The sequence below is a fragment of the Mus musculus genome, chromosome 19 (genome assembly GCF_000001635.26).
Source record: "Mus musculus strain C57BL/6J chromosome 19, GRCm38.p6 C57BL/6J".
Lineage (NCBI taxonomy): Eukaryota > Metazoa > Chordata > Mammalia > Rodentia > Muridae > Mus > Mus musculus.
The window spans coordinates 25107660-25127857 of record NC_000085.6 but is presented as its reverse complement, the minus strand read 5'-3'; the positions used below and the strand labels follow the sequence as shown (position 1 = coordinate 25127857).

General features: G+C 45.3%; 1 protein-coding gene across 4 annotated transcripts in view; it reads right to left on the bottom strand.

Annotated features, from left to right (window-relative positions):
• Dock8 (dedicator of cytokinesis 8) overlaps positions 1–20198 on the bottom strand; it is a 203112-nt gene that overhangs the window by 74575 nt on the left and 108339 nt on the right. For all 4 annotated transcript variants that reach the window (XM_006527436.4, NM_028785.3, XM_011247397.3 and 1 more), the window contains 6 exons: positions 8329–8446; positions 6674–6744; positions 5334–5472; positions 4617–4718; positions 695–790; positions 148–382 (listed from right to left, as the gene is read on the bottom strand). In XM_006527436.4, the coding sequence (XP_006527499.1) occupies positions 148–382; positions 695–790; positions 4617–4718; positions 5334–5472; positions 6674–6744; positions 8329–8446 (761 nt within the window). The remainder of the gene's footprint in view (positions 1–147; positions 383–694; positions 791–4616; positions 4719–5333; positions 5473–6673; positions 6745–8328; positions 8447–20198) is intronic.

Genomic DNA, 20198 nt, shown 5'->3' with positions numbered 1-20198 from the left:
GTCTGCCTGTCTGTCTGCTGCCTGCCTGCCTGTCTACTCACCTGCTGCCTGTCTGCCCGCCTGCTGCCTGTCTGCCTGCCTTCCTGCTTGCCTGCCCACTCGCCCGCCTGATCTAGCCATGCCTCCTCCCTACCCACAGGCCTCTACCTGTTTGGCCAGCAATGACCATGGGCTGCACGGAAAGCTGGAACAGCTTGTCAAGCACCAGGTGGAGGAAGAGCACGAGGGGCTCCAGGCGGGAGGAGTTGAGGCAGATGATGCTGAGTTTCAGCTCGTGCTCCAGCGTGCTCTCGGTGATCTTCTGGTCCAGCACACGGATAGGGAAGCTCACCTGGCTCTCCAGGGAGTGGCAAAGGGTGAAGAACTTCTCCAGGTGGTTATCCTGGGAGGGCAGAGGGTGGAAGACTCTCAGGAGGTGTTATTCTTTCACCATCCACCCAGGAGCTTGGTGCAATCCCTTAGCCAGTGCTCTGGATTAGAACTCGAAATCTCAGATGCTTCCAGCAAAGGCAGTGGGCTTATTTGTAGAATGTGGTATACAACATAGGACCTTTTGACAACTATTAATTAAAGAAACAATAAACCAGGCTCCAACTCATGCTGTAGGTAGGTGATGTACTAGGTATCACACTGTCAAGAGAGAGCACAAAGCAGATGGCTAACCCGGACGGTGGCAGACCTTGATGTCCCTTACCTGGGTGTGGACGGAAGAAACAGCTTGCACTTCAATATTAAATACCCCCTTATGGCCCTCGGCCCACTTAATGGGAGGATTCTGTAAAGGGACTTTCTGTGTTAAAGAGAGAGGAAGAGAAAGATTAGCAATGCAATTTCCCTTCTCAACTGTTAGCAGCAAGCGGTACAAGCAACATGTCAGGAATGGCAAGGCTCTACAGATGGAGAACGTCCATAGCTAGACTTGGGAGTCAGAGGCCTTTGTCTCAAGTTCAAGTCTACACTTGTTATTTTCACACTGATAAGCACACATACACACACACACACACACACACACACACGGGGCCTTAGCATTTGTTCAAATGGTGGAAGAGTTAGCTGGGTGATCTACCTCCAACCTCTTATTCAACACCGAAGGTCTTTGAGGCTACGAATGGAGTCATGTGATCTTCCTATCAATCAGAGATATCAGGACAGAGACTGGGACTCCGAATGGGTTTGAATGCCAGAAATGACTTCCCTTTTAGCAAAGTGTTTCCAAGTGGCAGTCCTGCTTGGCTCCCACATGCTCATTATGCATCCTCCGATACCTACTCCTTAGGTCTTAGAAATAACTCCTCTCTCGACCTCCCATCGGTACTATGTTCCTCTAGAGAGATGAGAGGGTGCTGGAGCAAAGAGGGCCTAGCACGGGAGCTGCGCCTCTTTCATCATGATGGCAGGAAGCATGTTATGCTTGTAAGGACAGGCAAGGGGGCAGAGACGGATGGACGTCTCTGAATGGCACAAGCTGGAACCCAAGCTCACAGAGCTCTAGTTGGCCCACAGGGTATTGGGCCTGTTGTAAATGGGTTGTTAATGTTTAAAAGCCAGCAACGTTCATATAACAGGCTCATTTCTTTTTTAAAAAAAGATTTATTTACTTTTTATTTATAGGAGTACATTGCAGCTGTCTTCAAACACACTAGAAGAGGACATCGGATCCCATTACAGATGGTTGTGAGCCACCCTGTTGCTGGGAATTGAACTTAGGACCTCTTAACTGCTGAGCCATCTCTCCAGCCCCAACAGGCTCATTTCTGACTTGAGAGCTGGAAGATCTCCCAGCACGGTGCCAGTCTGTGGAACAGAGGCAGCCATAGCCTTTGAAACCTGTGCACAACCCCCAGAGTGAAACGTTCCACCAGGACCAGCCTCACTTATGCGCCCTGCTGGATTCCTGCAGACACTGGAGTTCGTTCGCATTTATGATCTGGAGGAGTGACATTCAATAGAAACCCAACGGGAATCAACATTACTTTTTCATTGGAGAGAGAGGGCTATAGAGAGAGAACATGCATGTGTATATGCACACATAGAGGCCTGAGAATAGCTTTAGGAAGTTGGTTCTCTCCCCCTACCATGAGGATCCTGGACGTCAAGATCAAACTCAGGTCATCAAACTTGGTAGCGAGCACCTTACCCATTGAGCCACTTCACTGGCCTCAAGTTTTTTTTTTTTTTTTTTTTTTTAAAGATTTATTTATTCATTATATGTAAATACACTGTAGCTGTCTTCAGACACACCAGAAGAGGGAGTCATATCTTGTTATGGATGGTTGTGAGCCACCATGTGGCTGCTGGGATTCGAACTCTGGACCTTCAGAAGAGCAGTCGGGTGCTCTTACCCACTGAGCCATCTCACCAGCCCAAGTTTTTTAAGTTTTAGGGAGGCCACATTAAAGAACATGGAGGGCAATTTCAGCAGACTATCTCATTTAACACAGTATGGCCTATTTCCTCAATGACAGGTCAATATAAATTATTAATAAAAAATAGATTTTTTTCAATACCAAGTCTTCGAAATTCAGCTCATATTTTACACTGACAGCGCTGCGTCAGAACTAGCCCATTCAAGAGCTCGCTAGCCACTTGCTTCTGCTGTATTTGACAGGGAACAGCAATGGGGAGGGGAGGGCTGAGGGTGAGTCTATAGGTAGGAAAAAGAAGCTACTATTTACTTTAACGCTATTTCCTGCTGGATAAGAACCAGCTCAGTTAATGCTCACTGCACTTTAGAGTCGGATGTGGACTTCCTTTTACCCTTGAGAATCAGAGGATAAACATTTTATCATGGGCTTTGTACTACATGCCAGCGGTGTGACCACACTCACTACATGCCAGCGGTGTGACTACACTCATTATGCCAGCAGTGTGACCACACTCATTACATGCCAGCGGTGTGACTACACTCATTATGCCAGCGGTGTGACCACACTCATTACATGCCAGCGGTGTGACTACACTCATTACATGCCAGTGGTGTGACCACACTCATTACATGCCAGTGGTGTGACCACACTCATTACATGCCAGCGGTGGGACCACACTCATTACATGCCAGCGGTGTGACCACACTCATTACATGCCAGCGGTGTGACCACACTCATTACATGCCAGCGGTGTGACCACACTCATTACATGCCAGCAGTGTGACCACACTCATACAGTTGTTATTTGGGATTTGGATTCGCCTTAAAGCTCAGGTTGGGATTGGCGTGGTGGTGCATACTTGTAGAGAGGCAGAGGCAGGGGGATCAGGGGAGTTCACAGTCGTTCTTGGCTACTTGGTGAATTTGTGGACAGCCTAGGCTATATATATTTTAAGTCCCTGTCTTAAAAAACATTTTAAAAAATTCAACAAAGCAACAACACAAACTCAGGTTTTATCCATGCTTTTGAAAACAAAACAAAACAAAACACCACACAACACAATACAGGAGTTCTTTTAAATTGGAAGGTGGAGCTTAAAAATTGAAAATCAGCTGTGTGTGTGTGTGTGTGTACGTCTTCTTGTTTGTTCTTGTTTTTTTAACAATGGCTCACTAGGTCGTACACTCAGTGATCTTCCTGCCCCAACTTCACTCAGACTGGGATTACAGCACACACCACCTTGCTTGGCTCTGCAAAAGCTGTTGTGAGGGGTACTGTGAGACACTGTATGACTAGGACATAAAGATGAGCCGGAATGTCTCCATCCTTAAGCTAGCCTGTGGTGTCAAGGGGAACAGCTTTAGGGAACAAAGGGAAAGGGCCAACCTGAGGGTATCAGAAAATGGCAGGGGAGAAAGACCATGAAGGGTCTATCTAAACTCAAGGTCCTGGAAATTTCTTCAACTTAAAACCCAACAGAATTCAAGGAAGAGCGATGAGTGATCTGAGCCCCAATTCAGATGAGCATAAAAACATGATTCCTGGTGGGGAACTAGAAAGGTGGTCATGGAATGGAGATAGTTTGATATTCAAGATTACATTAAATATAAAGGTCCTCGGATTGTATTGTGATAGAAAGAGTCATATCTTCAAGATGCATGATAAAATATTTATGAGTAAGATGATCTGCTTAAAAACACTACTCATTGATGTAGACCTCTGCTAACGGGTGGAGAAATGTGATACGGAGCTAGGAGCCATGGGACCGACTATCTTTAGACTGGGGTATTGCTACAGCCTGCAAAAGCCAGAACAGCCAGGTCAGGAAGGGCACTGGCTCTGGCATTGGCATCTTTACAGTCCATCCATCTGGCTGTGACCACAAGAGGAACCTGCTGGTACAGGCCTGGAAACATTCTGAAAGAATTCTTGACAAGTACGGTGTCTGTCACAAGTGGGGTCACCCTGCCTCCCCATCTACAGAACCCTAACCCTGTGCAGCGCAGCTAACTCCATGCAGCACAGGTGCACGTTGCACCTACAGAACATTCTGGTGTGGTGACGTCTAAATGAGCAAGATATTCCTCCCATCCTGTCGGAACAACATGCTCTCAGAAAAACACAGCGTGCTTGGAGATGACAGCCCTGGAGAACCCAGCGAGTAACATCCTGGGGAATGGGAAGTGGGTGTGGGAAAGGAACCCCAGACCACAGCAGGACGGAAGCAGCTGCCAGGCAGCGCTGGTTACCTCAGCAGAATGTATGGAGTAGTTGGGTGGTAGTTTTTCCAAGGCAACAGGCAGACAGTAGGATCCGGTTTGAAGACGTTCGTTTAACAGAATCGGCAGCCACTGAAACAGATGGTGTCAAGAGCAGAGAGGGCTTTACGGCTGCACGAAACTCGGGAGATTTATCTAGCTCACAGCCAGCAAACAAAACTAAACAATGATTAGATATTGACCGGGTCTCCTGGCAGCGGTTTGCGTCCCGTTCCCTGAGTTGTAAATTCCCTGAGCATTTCTGAGATGGTAAGGCCAATGATTTGCCGCTTTCTGGGCCCACGGAGTAGCATTTTTTCTTTATGGCCACTGCCAGCTCCTGTCTGATTACCAATGTTCATTTATTTACCTTACATGGTTTTTAAAGAAAAAAAAAAAAACTCCCACCCCCCCCTCTGAAGAGCTAATTCTACATGTGAAGCACTTACATTAAATTTGGAAATAACAGATATTGTAATGCTTCATTTCTTAAATGCTCTTTAGAGATTTACCACCCACCAGCTTTCCATGGGAGGAGCCTGGCACTCTCTAGGTAAAGCTGTTTCTACTCTCTGCTGTAATATGCACCACGTATTTGGCAGCCCCAGGAGAGAAGCAAGTGAGCAGACTGCACACGGCCTCTGCAGAGACCCTGGCTGGTGCGCACCAGCAACCGCAGGGGGAAGCAGCTCGCTGACAGCGACTCACCGAGTACCCCAGAAGGCTTTCTCCGGAGGCCCCTTGCTTCTGCTGACAGCTGATGTGGTAGAAGGTGAAGAGGAGGTGATGATTCACTGTGAGCTTGGCAGGGAGCTTAATTTTCACTTCTTCGTAAAAGTCAGGAGACCTGTATCAGATGCACGGTGTAGGCAGGTCACTCTCGGCAAAAGGATGAGTCCCTGGGTGCGAGACGGAGCCCCTGCTGCCTGCCGACCCTCTGCTCCCATGTGCCTTGCATGCTGTGGGGCTTTTTATTTCACTTTATCCTGCCCCTTGGCCATTAAGGCCTTGCGGCCATGCTGATACTATGAGAAACATTCCACCTACATGAAACCGTCAAGGCTTTGTTACACAGAAAGGACTTTCCCTACATGATAAAGAAACACAAGTCAGTCTGAAGAGGACGAGATTCTGAGTATGATCTCAGCCTCAACAACAGGCCTGGCATGTGGCTGCCTCATCAGTGGACTGTGCTAAGGCTTTACAACATCACCCACTTAGTCTCCTCGACAAGCTTGGCCAAGGTTCACAGGAAGCCCCTAGAGGAGTCTGGTTATCAGGTCAGAGTGAAACCCACAGGGATGTCCCTCCTTCCCTGTGATGTGTAAATGAGGTTAGATAGCCAGTCCTGTGACTCACTTTACTGACAGGATTGAATATACCATTCTTCCTTTGGTTGGCAGATGACAAGATGACCATAGAGAGTTGGGGCTTTGTTTCTGGCCCTCTGGATTTCAGACCAAGTGAGAAAATACTCTTCTTTATTTAACATTATAAAAGTGTCCCTATCGGGGCTGGAGAGATGGCTCAGTGGTTAAGAGCATTGTATTGCTCTTCCAAAGGTCCTGAGTTCAATTCCCAGCAACCACATGGTGGCTCACAACCATCCATAATGAGATCTAATGCCCTCTTCTGGTGTTTCTGAAGACAGCTACAGTGTACTTACATATAATAATAAATATATGGGCTGGAGCCAGCTGGGCCAGAGTGAACAGAGGTCCTGAGTTCAATTCCTAGCAACCACATGATAGCTCACAACCATCTGTACAGCTACAGTGTACTCATATACATAAAATGAATAAATCTTTTTTAAAAAGTGTCCCTATCATCATTTTGTAAATAGAATTATATTAGATAGATATATTCTATCAAAGCCTTAGTCATTTATAAAAATTATGCATTAGCAACACAGAACAGGCGTAAAATCCTCTGCTCTGTGGCCATGTTGCAAAAACTTTTGGAAAAAGCACTTGTGGAGTTAAAAACCGAAAATCTAGGGAATACAGAAATGGTTGTAGTATATGTTCAGGACTCTGAAATATACTTACTTATTATGGTATGTAATAGCTGTATATACTTCCTGCAGAAATTCAGGCCCACTGGACTTGCCAAAGATGACCTGTTTGTCAACATGGAAGGAACAAAGTTAGAGGAATTTGGGGCTCTATGAACATGTGCTACCACACCAACAGGACACTGCTCTCCCAGAGCTGTAGTTTATAAGTTAAGGCTAAGTCCTATCACTGGCCCAACCATATGGACCAGAAGTGGGTTGAAGGGTAAACTGGGGCTTTAAGGGGATAATGAGTGACCAAGGGCACAGGCTAGTGAGACTGGAAAGCCAGAGGTCTCTTTACTGCCTCTGTGCATGGATATACATGACATCACATTCATTTGTTTCCAGTGAGACACCAGCATCTTTTCCCCTCCAGACAAGGGCTTAGCCATGTGAGTGATTGTAGCCTCCAATGCCCTGGCCACCTGTATGCAGAAGCTCATGGAGTCTGCTGCAGCCCCGATGGTACATGATCTGTCTAGTGAACTTGCAGCAACCATAGACCTGGCCCAGGGCTTGGTGAGTGGAGAACTGGCTTACATTTACCACCACTGTCCTTTGGCTGAGAACGTTGGCCACACGCAGGATGTGCACATACACACTGGGAAGCCTGAGTGGTGGCCTGCCAGGGCTAGGGCAGAGAGGACTAGGCGAGTCCTCCAGACCTCTCTCCTTCCAAGCACCCTCTTTTCTGCCTTTCCCACCACTGTCGCAAGATGTCACCTTGCATCAGCGAAGAGGTGGGAGAGAGGGTGGACTTTCTAGGAAGTAGATACACAGGGAAGGAAGAAATGACTTCACCAGAAAATGATGTGAAGGAGAAAGCTCAAACCTCTCCCTCTCTCACTTAATACGTAAGGATTCTCCCCATCCCCCCATGTGCTGCGGGGGATCAAACCAGGACCTCCACACGTGCTAAACAAATGCTCTCAGTAGCTACAACCCCAGCTGAATAGTAGCTGAATTCCAGGATGTGTGTGAATAGTAATAGCAATCGACCATGTCATTTACTAGGAAATTCTGGTGTTAGAGGCCTCTTTGGTTATACTAGTCTAGTCTGTATTATTAATTTATAATTTGACTCAGGATACAAGTCTATTTCCCAAAGGCGTTGCGCTGGCGTGTTTATTATCACTGGGCTTTGCTTCAGGACTGTTCTCCATGGCTCTATTCATGCTCACCTACGTGCATGTGTTGAAGAAATTCAGCCAAAGAATGAATACCAAGTCACCCTCTAACTCTTCAGTGTTAGAATGGCCTCGCTCTATGGGCAATGTGGCGAGACCCCACACCACCTTTCAGTCCTTTAAAATGACCATCACCTCCAAGGTGTGGCACCTCACAAAGGTATAATGTGGGAAGAGACTTAAGACTGGTGCTGTTTCACTACCATGGTCCTGTGGACAATCCTGGACTAGCCAGAAAGGTTCCTGCATGTGTTGAGTAGGCTATGCTGGAACAAAAATACTCTGTGTATTGAGCCAGATGTGGCTCACTGGTAAAGCCCTGGCCTAGCATCACCAAGAGACCTTGGGTGTGTGTGGTGGACGTACTCTGTATGCTGAGCAACTCTTGATTTCATCCCTGTGACCTGGCAGAGGGAGCACAGGCCACCCAACTGGAGGCAAACACTACCCATCTACTTACCGGCATAGCATTGCTGGGGTCTTCTCCGCACATAAACTGAATCTTTATTGTGATGTTCCGGGCAGATGCTAGCTTGCTAGCGAAGTTCAGTCGCTGGGGGTATACGTACAGAAGGTTTCTGGAAAAGAGAGAGACCAATGATCAACAGATGATGTCTGGAGTTCACTTCGGCTTTTGTTTCAGTCCAGAAGTTGCTCTCTAAGGTGATGGCAGACCTGTGTGGGTTTTGTGAGACACCACCATGGTATTACAGTGGCCAGGACCACAGGGGCAGGAGATGGCGCAGCTCAACAACCATAGTCCAGACCATAGTTCAGAATCTGCACTACAAGCTGGTGACTATGAGGACAGAGGGCTGTGTCGGCGGCTGCGACATGAACCTTGTATTAGCAGATGCAGAAGACAAGCATTCGACGGGTTTGGGTCACACTAAAAGTAGGTAATGCTACGCTGCCATAAAGTGTCTCCCGCTGGAAATGACTGATGAGATGAGGAGTCATCCGGAAGGCAATATGGCTTTGTTATTTCCCAAGGTGTCTTCTGCAACCCGTGTCCATACTACTGCGATGATCCCGTATGTTGTTTTGGGATGATGACAAATGCTGCCGGGCTGTCTCTGTTTACATGACTCTATGGTTAAGAACACTTGAATCACAACCATGAAGAACAAAGTTTGGATACCAGTATCCAGGCAACAAACTGGGCACCTGGAGAATGCTTGTAACCTCATATCTGAGGGGGAGGCAGAGAAACGAGGCTCTCTGGAGCTTGCTGGCTTCCAGCCTGGCAGACCTGAGCTCTCGATTGAGAACTAGACCCTGCCTCTGTGGAATAGCTGGAGGACACCTGTCATCATCTTCTTCATCTTCATCTCAGTGAGCATGCACTTACACTAACATGTTCATATAGACACACACACACACTATCTGAATAAATTTCTTTAAAGATTTAGCATATTTTTCATTCTTACTATATATTATTAAATTATTAATGTTATCAATTGGGTCTACATTAAAATGTAAAGTATGTTTCACTAGAAAAGACTTCATGAATTTAGTAGTCACGTGTGAGGTGAATGAACGGCTGAGTGGACCTGCTTCTGGTGGACTGTGAAGAGAGCCCCACAGTAGTCACTTTGGATCAAATGAGCACAGAAAGTCATGTTATAAGCCTAATCCTGGTGAACCACTCAGTCACCACTCGGGAGAGGCAAGCTCATGTTCAGAATCCCTGCCCTGGTCTGGAAAGAGGATGAGATGAGATTTCTAAGTGTTTCAAAACGTGCAGATTTCTGAACTAAGTAGATAGCACATTAGAGAGAAGCCAGATTTGGGAACTAGGCCTAACTCCCCTCCCCGTCCCCCATTTCAGAATAAGGCCTAGTCCATTAGCTTTGAGGTGGTTAACACTGCCCCCTATGCCTGTACTCTCCAGTCTGCTCTACTCTTTCTAATCCCAGTGCTATATGTAGTGTTAACAGGTATTTGGAGAAAAGAAGGTGGCGGGGTAGCCAAACTGCTGGGGAAGCTTGGGGCAAATTAAGATGAACAGGCTACTGTGTAGCCTGAATGCCTTACAGCAGTGATTCTTGACCTTCCTAATGCTGAGACCCTTTATACAGTTCCTCATGTTACAGCAATACCCCCCCCCCAGAAAGTTATTTTCACTGCTACTTCATAACTGTAATTTTGCTACCATTATGATGCACAATGCAACCATCTATGTCTTCCATGGTCTTAAGAGGACCCTGTGAAAGGAAGGAGTCGAGACCCACAGGCTGAGAAACACTGCCTTAGAAGGAAAAGGGCTCTCTCTACTCCTTTCCCCAAATATTTAGACCTCAGCACTCATTTTATTTGGCTGGGTTTTCTCACTATATTTTAGAACTTTTACATCCTAGGAAATCACTAGGAGAAACACCAAAATAAAGGTATCTGGCTTCAGAAGAACATGTCATATCCAGGAAGAAATTACAACCCAAGGATTCTTCTGAGCTGGGCGCAGAACTGTAATACATGCGATTCCCAGAGCTCGAGTGGCACAGGCAAGAGGCTCACTGCGAGTTTGAGGCCAGCTTGATGTACAGAAGGAAATGCAGACCAGCCAGGGGTCCCATAGCACAATTCTGCCTTGAAAACAAAACAAAAAAAAAAATCAAAAGACAAGACAGAACAAAACCCAAGGATTTTCTCCTCAAATATCTTGTAGTAAGGAATGCTTTCAGGTAATTCAAGAAGAAAATCAATATTTGGAACTCTGAAGAACACAGGAGCTGTTGACTTGTGTGTAAAGTTCAAAGGTCACAGGGGCAAATGCACAGAATTCCTATGCTTTGTTGGCCCTGTTTCTCTAAACTGGGTGCTCCCTGGAGACAGGACGGGGGTGAGAGTCTAGGGGCTGGTAGAGTTGCATGGCCTTTCTAGGCCATCCTGACTTCACACAATAGTCACCTCCCTGACTCACCTCTGGATTTTTGCCCTTGGTTTTAATCTGTCTTTATCCCGTCCTCTTGTTGGCTCTTATTCCTGTCTACACTGAATACTTCTCACACTCAAATGAAAAGGAATGTAAGACAACAATCTAAACTTAATTTCAATGGCCAGAATATTCAATGTGCTTCAAATATTGGAGTGTACACAGCCTATCCAGGAATGCAGATGGCAGGTCATGGTACAACAAAAGGATTGGTGTAGAACGGGAGTGGGGTGGGGTGGGGTGGGGTGGGGGGAGTGTCCTTCAAGACGAGGTACCGAGTGCAAGCCAATACTTTCTAAGATGAGAAGTTCACAGCCTTGTGAGCTGAGGTGGGCTCCTCAATGAGTCAGCCACTGAGAGCAGAAGACCCAACATCCACTGCGTCTTCTCTGCCCTCTGCTGTCTCAGTGGACCTGCCGATCTCATTCATTAGTCAGAGTAAATCTAGTACGGTCGAGGAACAGGTGCCATCAAGAGTGGACACTGACATATTAATGTACTGTGTGTGTATGTGCACGCAAATGCACACATGCATGGGTACGAACACATAAACATGTCTGTCTAGGGAGTATGCACTCCTCTGCCCATTGCTCCTTCTTGCTTATCCTCACTGCAGCCATGTCCATAAGCAGGTTAGTGTTTATTGCACAGCTGGGATAGGATATCTTAGAAAGGGTTAGTACTGGAGCCAGAGAGCAGAGATTGGAATCCATCTTGGCTTCTACCTGTATGGCTTTGACAGCCTCTGTTTCTGGAGAGTTAGGCTTCCCAAAGCATCAGGGGACTAATAAAGGCACCAACCAATAGGCTTTGGGATGGGCAGAGGCCTGCTGCAAGTTCTTAGTCAACCTTGGCTACACAGCAAGAGACCCTATTTCACACAGCCAAAGACAGGGAGAGGGAGGGAAGGAAAGAATAGAAAGGAAAACCGAGAACTCACTAACAATGGCTATTCAAGTGACAGGTTCTTCCACAAAGTGGACAAACTAGAGGTGCACTCCCCTCTCCCCTCCACCCATCCTCATTCTCTCCACTCCAGACCACCCTCACCTGTCACTTGGAGCACAGAGCCTCCTTCTTTCATTCTTTAAAAAGAATTACTTATTATTTTTCTGTGTATGGATGTTTTATCTACACATATGTCTGAGTAGATATGTATGTATATGTATGTATATATGTATGCATGTGTGCCTGATGCATGCAGAAGCCGGAGAAGGGTGTTAGAGCCCTGGGGATTGGAGTTAATAGATGCTTGTGAGCCATCATGTGGGTGCGAGGGCCCTTTGGAAGAGCATCCAGTGGTCTTAACCACGGAGGCATCTTTCTAACACAGCAGTTCTTTCTCAATTCACTTTTGCTTCCTAGAGAGGGATCTTTGAAAAATATAAAGAGCTGTATCTGGCCCCTCCCTACCATGGTTTCCCAAACTTTTATTGTGGATCTTTTTTTTTTATGATTTATTTATATGTGACCATTTTGCCTGTGTGCATGTGTGTGCTCTGTGGGCACGCCTGCTGTTCTTGAAGGTCAGAAGAGGATGTCAGCTCCCCTAAAATGAATTAGGGATGCTTGAGAGCCACCATGCAGGTACTGGAACCAAACCTGACGACTCTGCAAGAGCAATACGTATTGTTTGTTTGTTTGTGAGACAGCCCTGGCTGACCTGGAACTATATAGACCAGACTGGCTTCAAACTTATAAACACCCACCTGACTCTGCCTCCCAAGTTTTAAAGGCCTGGGCCACCACATCTAGAACAAAGACTCTGTACTGGCTAGTTTTGTGTCAACTTGACACAGCTGGAGTTATCACAGAGAAAGGAGCTTCAGTTGAGGAAATGCCTCCATGAGATCCAACTGTAAGGCATTTTCTCAATTAGTGATCAAGGGGGAAAGGCCCCTTGTGGGTGGTGCTATCTCTGGGCTGGTAGTCTTGGGTTCTATAAGAGAGCAGGCTGAGAAAGCCAGGGGAGGCAAGCCAGTAAAGAACAACCCTCCATGGCCTCTGCATCAGCTCCTGCTTCCTGACCTGCTTGAGTTCCAGTCCTGACTTCCTTAAGTGATGAACAGCAATGTAGAAATGTAAGCTGAATAAACCCTTTCCTCCCCCAATTTGCTTCTTGGTCATGATGTTTGTGCAGGAATAGAAACCCTGACTAAGACAAACTCTTAACCTCTGAGCAAATTCTCTAGTTCTCTGACTTTATTTTTCATTGCTTTTTCCACATTGACTTTTTTCGGTTAGCACATTTAAACAATACTCCTGACCCCACTGCCTTCTCTCCAGCAGTTCCCACAGCTTTCTCAGCTTTCTGAACACTGGGGCTTCAGATCATATGGCACAGCCTCCCAGTTTTCTCCTAACATCTCATCTAACTGATCTATGCCACATCCTGCATCTCTCTCTCACATACAAATACAGGCTCATGTTACTTTATAGTCACATAATTCTATCTATACATGATTATGATTGTGAAAGTAATACATGACCACAGCTGTATAATGTGCACAGGTTTTTACCAATGAATAGCTGAAAAGCACAGGAAAGTATTTAACACTAAAGGATTCTTTAGAAGAAAACAGCAACCATTCATTATTCCTGTGTGAGGCGAACTATGGTAAAAACTTTAGCATGTTTCCATTTAGTCTTTTCCATCATACAATAAATATTTTTTAAAAATCAAACTGTGTATACAATTTCGTGTTTTAGTGTCTAATACTGTTCAATTATAGCCATTTCCAATGTTATTAGATATTCTTCATAATCATGATTTTAATTACTGAACACTACTTCATATAATGAATGTGCTGCAGTATATAATAGCCCCCAAAGCACATTTATGTGATTTTTCTCCCTTTCATTGATTATAGAGCTGTGATGAACACCTTGTATCTTGATCTTTTGCCATGCAGTAGACTTTTGAAAGAATTCTTTTAAACCCTGGAGTGCTCCGATTTTCATGTTTAGATTAATTGATAGCCACTGATCATCCTTTAATGCTGTGCTTGGAGGACTGATGAGCTAGGGTTTGAAAATGCTTTGAAGCAGCTGGATGAAGGGCGTGTAAGTCACTCTAGCAGTGGCCTGCTGGACTGGACAGTGTGGTTCGCTGTTACCACTCTCGTCTTTGACCCCAGTAAGCAGGCACCACAGACCTGTCCCCTATGACCCAACACCAGTCAACTGTTTTGCACAGTGCTTCTGAAGGGGTTGCTAGACCTTTTCGAGTGTCACCAGCATACCTGTCAAGGTTATGTTGATACTGTCTGCACACACACAACAGAAGAAAAAGTCTTAGAGAATTTGGTTTAATATCCCTTTTTGCAGACCATGAAACCGACTCCCAGAAAAGTAGAGTGAGTTTGCCTAAAATGTTTTTGAGAAGATTGTTTTCCTAAGGACCACCATATTCCTTACTGACAAGAATGCTAAGTAATGTCTTTGGCAGATTAGCATCTCTTACAGAATGAACAGAAGAGAATAATGCTTTCCTTTTGACAGGGAAGATCTCTATGTCTAGTCTGTAATCCAGAGCTTGTATCAGAGAAGAGTAATCTTAGTCAACTGGTCAACAGACTCATGTAATTTATAGTATAAGTTAGTATTAAGGAAAATTGTAAAAATTACATTATTGAAGAGCCTGTAAGAAGACAGTCCATATTGTAAACAGGAATCACTCATATGAAGAATGAAGCTGTTTTGACAGGTTCTGTAATAACTAGAGGCCTCATGAATGTGCAAGGCATCTGAGCCTCATCTTATTTTTTTTAATCACATTTGGAGAAATGTAATCAAAGAGATGTTTTTTACTTATATGCATCCCAGCTTAGAGAAGGAGAAAGTTGGATGTTACCCTTCCAAAGAGTGTTTTAAGCATCCTTCAGATGGATTCTCTTGATTAGCAGCTCTATAGGTTGTTAATTCTTCCCACAGATTCAGGAATATGCCATTTATATACTTATGACTGTGTGTGGAGAGCCATGAGCAATCGCCATCATGAGCCTCCGCTGTGCCTAACTGGTAAACAAGTAATGTGCGCAGGTGCAAGAGTAAATAAGTCACTGCCCATCCCGGGGCGTAGTAGTGGGGTGATGAGTGAGCAGCTAATCAGGAGCTGACATGTCACACGAAGGGGTATATAGGCGGCACCATTTTCCTTGTTCGGGGTCTTCCTTCAGATGAAGCAATAAAGCTTTGCCGTAGAAGAATCCGGTTGTCCGAGTGAATTCTTGGTAGCGAGATACTAGCTCGGGATAACTGTGTGTATATATATGTGGTTATCATCTTCCAGTGCTAGAAGTCGAGCCTAAGGTCTTACACATGCTAGGCAAGCATTGAGCTTTGTCCCTAGCCCTCAGCTTAGTTTAAAACTCATTTGAGGTCCAGGACTAACTGTGGAACTGCAGCCATTCATAGATCAAACATTGAACTCTTTTTTTCTTACCATCTTGGCACTGTCCTTTATTTCCTTTGTGGAGAACAGGTTAGCCCAAAGGAACATTTAAAGCCACAGCATAAAAACACATTAGTTTGGCTTTTCCTAAGTTTAGTCTATCCCTTATCTAAAAGGGCAAGGAAAGGAAGAGAAAAGCTCACCCTTACCCCTTTCCCCAGGACAACACTCAAGCACTTTCCAGAGGCTTCTACAGCTCTGTTAGGATCAAGGAGCAAGTCAGCTCTCATAGAAAGCATGTTAGCTTCTGTTGGAACAACTGGACAACTTAAATGGCTCTGTAGCTGAGCTTCGAGATCACATCAGCCAGCAGGAAGGGAACAAAGTGCAGAGCACACTGAAAGCCAAACAGGCGAAAGGGTGGAATAAACCCTCTGTCAGAAGGACGAGCTGGCCACAAGAGTGAGGTCCACGGAGAAGTTTCATGAGCCAGTGACATTCCTGGAGCACCAGCTGCTGCTGAGCTCCTTAGAGCGAATGCGCTTTCTGTGCAAAGGTGACAGATGATGTCACAGTGAATACCTTATCACTGATCAGGTCAGGGGACCACGACTTCAGCGGGATGGAAACTATGCCACAGGGAGGAAAGTCTATGATAGCGGTGACAGAGACCGTTTTCTGGTTAGTGAGAGTAGAGAGCAAGCCAACCCTTCATGCGGTGTTCCCACGTCTTCCACTCCTGACCCGGGTCTCCTAGACCACGGTTTGAATAAGATATATTTGTGTTTCTTACTTCTGCACTTGCCAAGGTACACAAGGAAGGGCAGCCAGCAGAGCCAGAATGCAGCCTCTGGAACTCTGGGAAGACTTCACCGCAGGCTTAGAGATCCCAACAAGCACCACGGATCAACAAAAGCACCACGGATCAGCGATCACTGTTCATGGCAAACCCTGGACGCTTCTTCCCTGTGTGTGTCTCTTTGAAAGTGCAGCTGAGGAGAGTCAAAGGCTTTCTTTCCACACACGATGTTGGGTAAAAACCCAGAATGCAACTAAACAAACAAACAAACAAACAAAACAAACAAACCCCGCCAAAAACCAAAAAAAAAAAAAAAAAAAAAAAAAAAAAAAAAAAAACCACACCAAACCAAATCAAACAAAACACAAAGACTCTGACAGGGCTAAAAGTTAGGCAGAACATGAGGACCTATGAAAGCAGGGGCTGGAAAAGACTGGGAAATGAAAAGCAGTAGGTTTGACTTTGAAATGGAATTGGTGCCAATTTTAGCTTTCTTTCTGTTATTTCAATATGCAGCCTGGGATGAAGGAATGATATCTAAATGCACTTTTTTTTAATGGAGGAAAAAAAAGTACTGATTTTCTATTGTATGGGCTGTCTTCTGTACACTGGCACTGCTGGTAAATTACGTGTTTCTGTAGCAGAGCAAACTGGGTTTTAAGTTCATTTCCTGACCTGTTGTAAAAGGGTTGCTGTCAACCGTCGTGCACGAGGATGCCTGTGAACACGGTGACATCCCCAAGTCTAGATCTCAGCAGAAGTGCAGAGCTTGGGGATGTGGAGGCTGGATCAAACCCTCCGGATTGCTCTCCCCACCTCTCACTGTCTCTAGCTTCTGTGTCTCTCTTGCTTTCTCTGCATCTTTAATTTGCAGGTGTATGTCTTCCTGCCTCTTCCCAACTCCCCATCTCTGTGTGTTTCTGAATACCACCCCTCACTCTGTCACTGCCTCTGTGACAACTGAAACCCGTTTCTTTTCTTTTCTTTTTTGGTTTTTCGAGACAGGGTTTCTCTGTATAGCCCTGGCTGTCCTGGAGCTCACTTTGTAGACCAGGCTGGCCTCGAACTCAGAAATCCACCTGCCTCTGCCTCTCGAGTGCTGGAATTAAAGGTGTGCGCCACCACACCCGGCTCTTGAAACCTGTTTTTTAACACTTTTTGTTGTTGTTGGTGGTGGTTTGAGACAGGCTGTTATAATGTTATATAGAGTATATACAATAAGTGAGGAAGTCAGTACATATTAATATGTGTTAAGTAACACATGCTCAGATGCTTACAGCCTAAGGAAATCCTAGATCTTAGATACGGATTCTAGAAGCGGGGGACAGAAAAATAGGTTTTTCTGCCCTAGAAATAGATCTCCCTGAGTCAGCTTTGCTGCTAAAGCATCCGCACACCTAAACGTCTCTATATCTTACTACAGAGACGCTTGCTCATCTGTGTTCATAGAGGCCCTATTCACAATGGGAAGGAAATGGAATGAACCCAGATGTCCATCAACAGATGAATAAATAATGAAAATATGGTATCTATGCAGAATTTTATTCAGCTATAAAATATATTATGAAATCATCAGGAAAACAGATGAACTGTAAAACATATTTAAGTGAGGTGTCCCAGACTCAGAAAGACGAATGCTAAATCCTTCTCTCATATGTGGATCTTAGCTTCTAATTCTAATTTGCAGAGGCAAAGTCAAAGAGCTGAGGTGCTGCGGCAGTGGAAATGCAGGTGAGCTAACCGCCCCCCCCCCCAAGAGGATTCACTGCAAACAGAAAAGTGGGTGCCCTTCACCTCTTCAGCAGCCAGAGGGCAAGGCTGATGCCAGCAGATGCCCAGATGCCTGCTAATGCCAGCATCTGTGGTGAGCTGATGGCCTGATACAAGCCTGCAAAGGAAAGTGGCTAGCTCCACTCTTTAAGCAAGGCAGATAGCGGAGGAGGTGATTCTTGTTTGCCATTCACATTTCACTTCCAGGGAGATCTATTTTAGATGTAATAGGAATGGCTGACGTTATTCCACATTTACTATGTACAGGTGCTGCCCCTCAGTGTCAGAGAGAAGCTTTAGGGGTTTTAAATATACAAAGAACAAAGGAGTAAAGTCGGAAATCTCAGAACTTGGATTGGTTTTGGTTTTTGACAGTGTTTCTTTTAGGTAGCCTTTTGGCCTTGTAGATGGGTGCCATCAGGCCCTGCCTTCAGAGCTCAGTTTTTTATGTGTTCTGGACTTAGGAAACCTACCAATCTAATGTGTCTGTCTTTTTTTAAGTGGAAGTCTGCTTTGTAAACACACACTTACAAATGCTCTATAATTCTGCTACTGCCAGCTGTCCATAGGGGAGCAAGGGACAATTGACATCTGCATCACCTGGGAGTCAGCATGATAAATCGCCCTGCCGCAGCCCAGGCTTACTTTTAAACTTTGAAGAAAAGCTGAGAAATATGCACAGGATTTTCTCACCACTAAACATAACTATTAGCCTCAGGGTACAAATCCTTTAGAACACAGCGAACCAATACGTTGAGGCCCTCTGATTTTATCCTAATTAAACTATCCCATTTATATTTCCACGAATAGTTGCATAGATCTAAACTCATACCTTGGAAGTTATTTAGCAAAAATATGAAGTAAAAGAGGTAGGATAGACCCATCGCTTGCATCCTTATAATCTCTCTGGTATTTTAAGCTAGTGGGCAAATAATTTTACTTTTCAATCTAAAAATATATGTGTAATCAGTTAGCCATGGTTTCTTAAGTGGGGGCTGATGCGTATATAGCTCAGTTGTAGAGTGTATGCTTAGCAGCGGGAGGCCTTAACTTCCATCTCCAGCACCAAAATAAAACTAAAAGTAAAAACACATTGTCTTACTACGCTGTCAGAATTCAGGCCTCCCGCTTGATCCTGCAGGCCTGGTTATGTGGATTTGTACCTGTGGTGTTTGTCTGCCTCTCCCACCGACATCCACTCTTCCCCTCAGAAAACCCTGACACAGCATCTCTTGGTTAGCCCTGATTCCTGCTGTGAGGGTCCAAGGTCAGGCTGTTTGAGGCCTGAAACCACAGGGCATCCATCCATTCATGGAGAGCTGTTAAATACCTCTGCTCTAGAGAGGAGTAAATGAATGTTGACTTTTGGGGACCTCAGTAGATAGGAGAGTTGAAACTGAGGATGAAAACACTTAAAGATAGAAGGTCCCCATTCTCTCCTACATCAGAACAAGAAGTAAGAGGAATAGTCCTGAGGGCTGATCCATCAGAGGAGTTAGCCCTGCTGAAGACCAGTTTTGAAACAAACAAACAAACAAAGGAGCATTGATTCCCTATTTCCTGGGAGGCAGAGGCAGGAGGGTCACTTCAGCCCAGAAGTCTGGAGCCAACCCGAGCAGATCAGTGAGACCCTGTCTGGAAACAATGACGACAAAGGTTAATCAAAATACAGAAACCAAAGACTGCCTCCTGGATTTCAGGGAGTTCTCTCCAGTCTAGACAAACCATGCATCATAGTGAACTACAAGCCGGGATTTGCCTTCATCTAATTACCTCCCCATACCTTCTGCCCCAGTGAGCCTTGACCTGAGGCTATCTGAAAAGAGGGTCTTGTGAACCTCTTGCTGCGTTCTATAAATAGGACCTATAGGGTAAAAATAGCATCTATAACATTAAAAAGCAAGACTTAATTAGAACAGTCAAACGGGAGGGAGCAGCAATTGAAGCATGGTAGGTCCAGATGAGCATAAGCCTGAACTGTACAGCCAACGACTATGCACATAGCCTGTCTTCATGCACCATTCCTCACTGCCTCCCCTGTACCTCCCACCTAATCCTTGGCTCTGCTTCAGTTTCCTGTACCAGAGAGCGTTGGTAGAAGTGTAGGTTTGTACAGGGCACTACTGCCCCAAAGGAGTGGGTTATATAGTGAACTACCGCCCTCCAAGGAGACTTCACTCTGTGTCATGGGATGCACACCTTGGCCTCTTTCCACTCCACCTTCCCAAAAAAGCGCTAAATACCGAGGAAGAAGATGGAGCTGGTGGTAAGAATAAAATCCTTTGCAAAAAAAAAAAAAAAAAAAAAAAAAGGAACAGAAGCTCCTCCTGAAGTGCTGGGGTCCTTCTCATTTTTTCTTGGTCTTGCGTTTAAGAGATGAGCCATAAAATGTGTGGGCCTCTGTAACAAAACAGTGTATCTGTTTTCTAATGC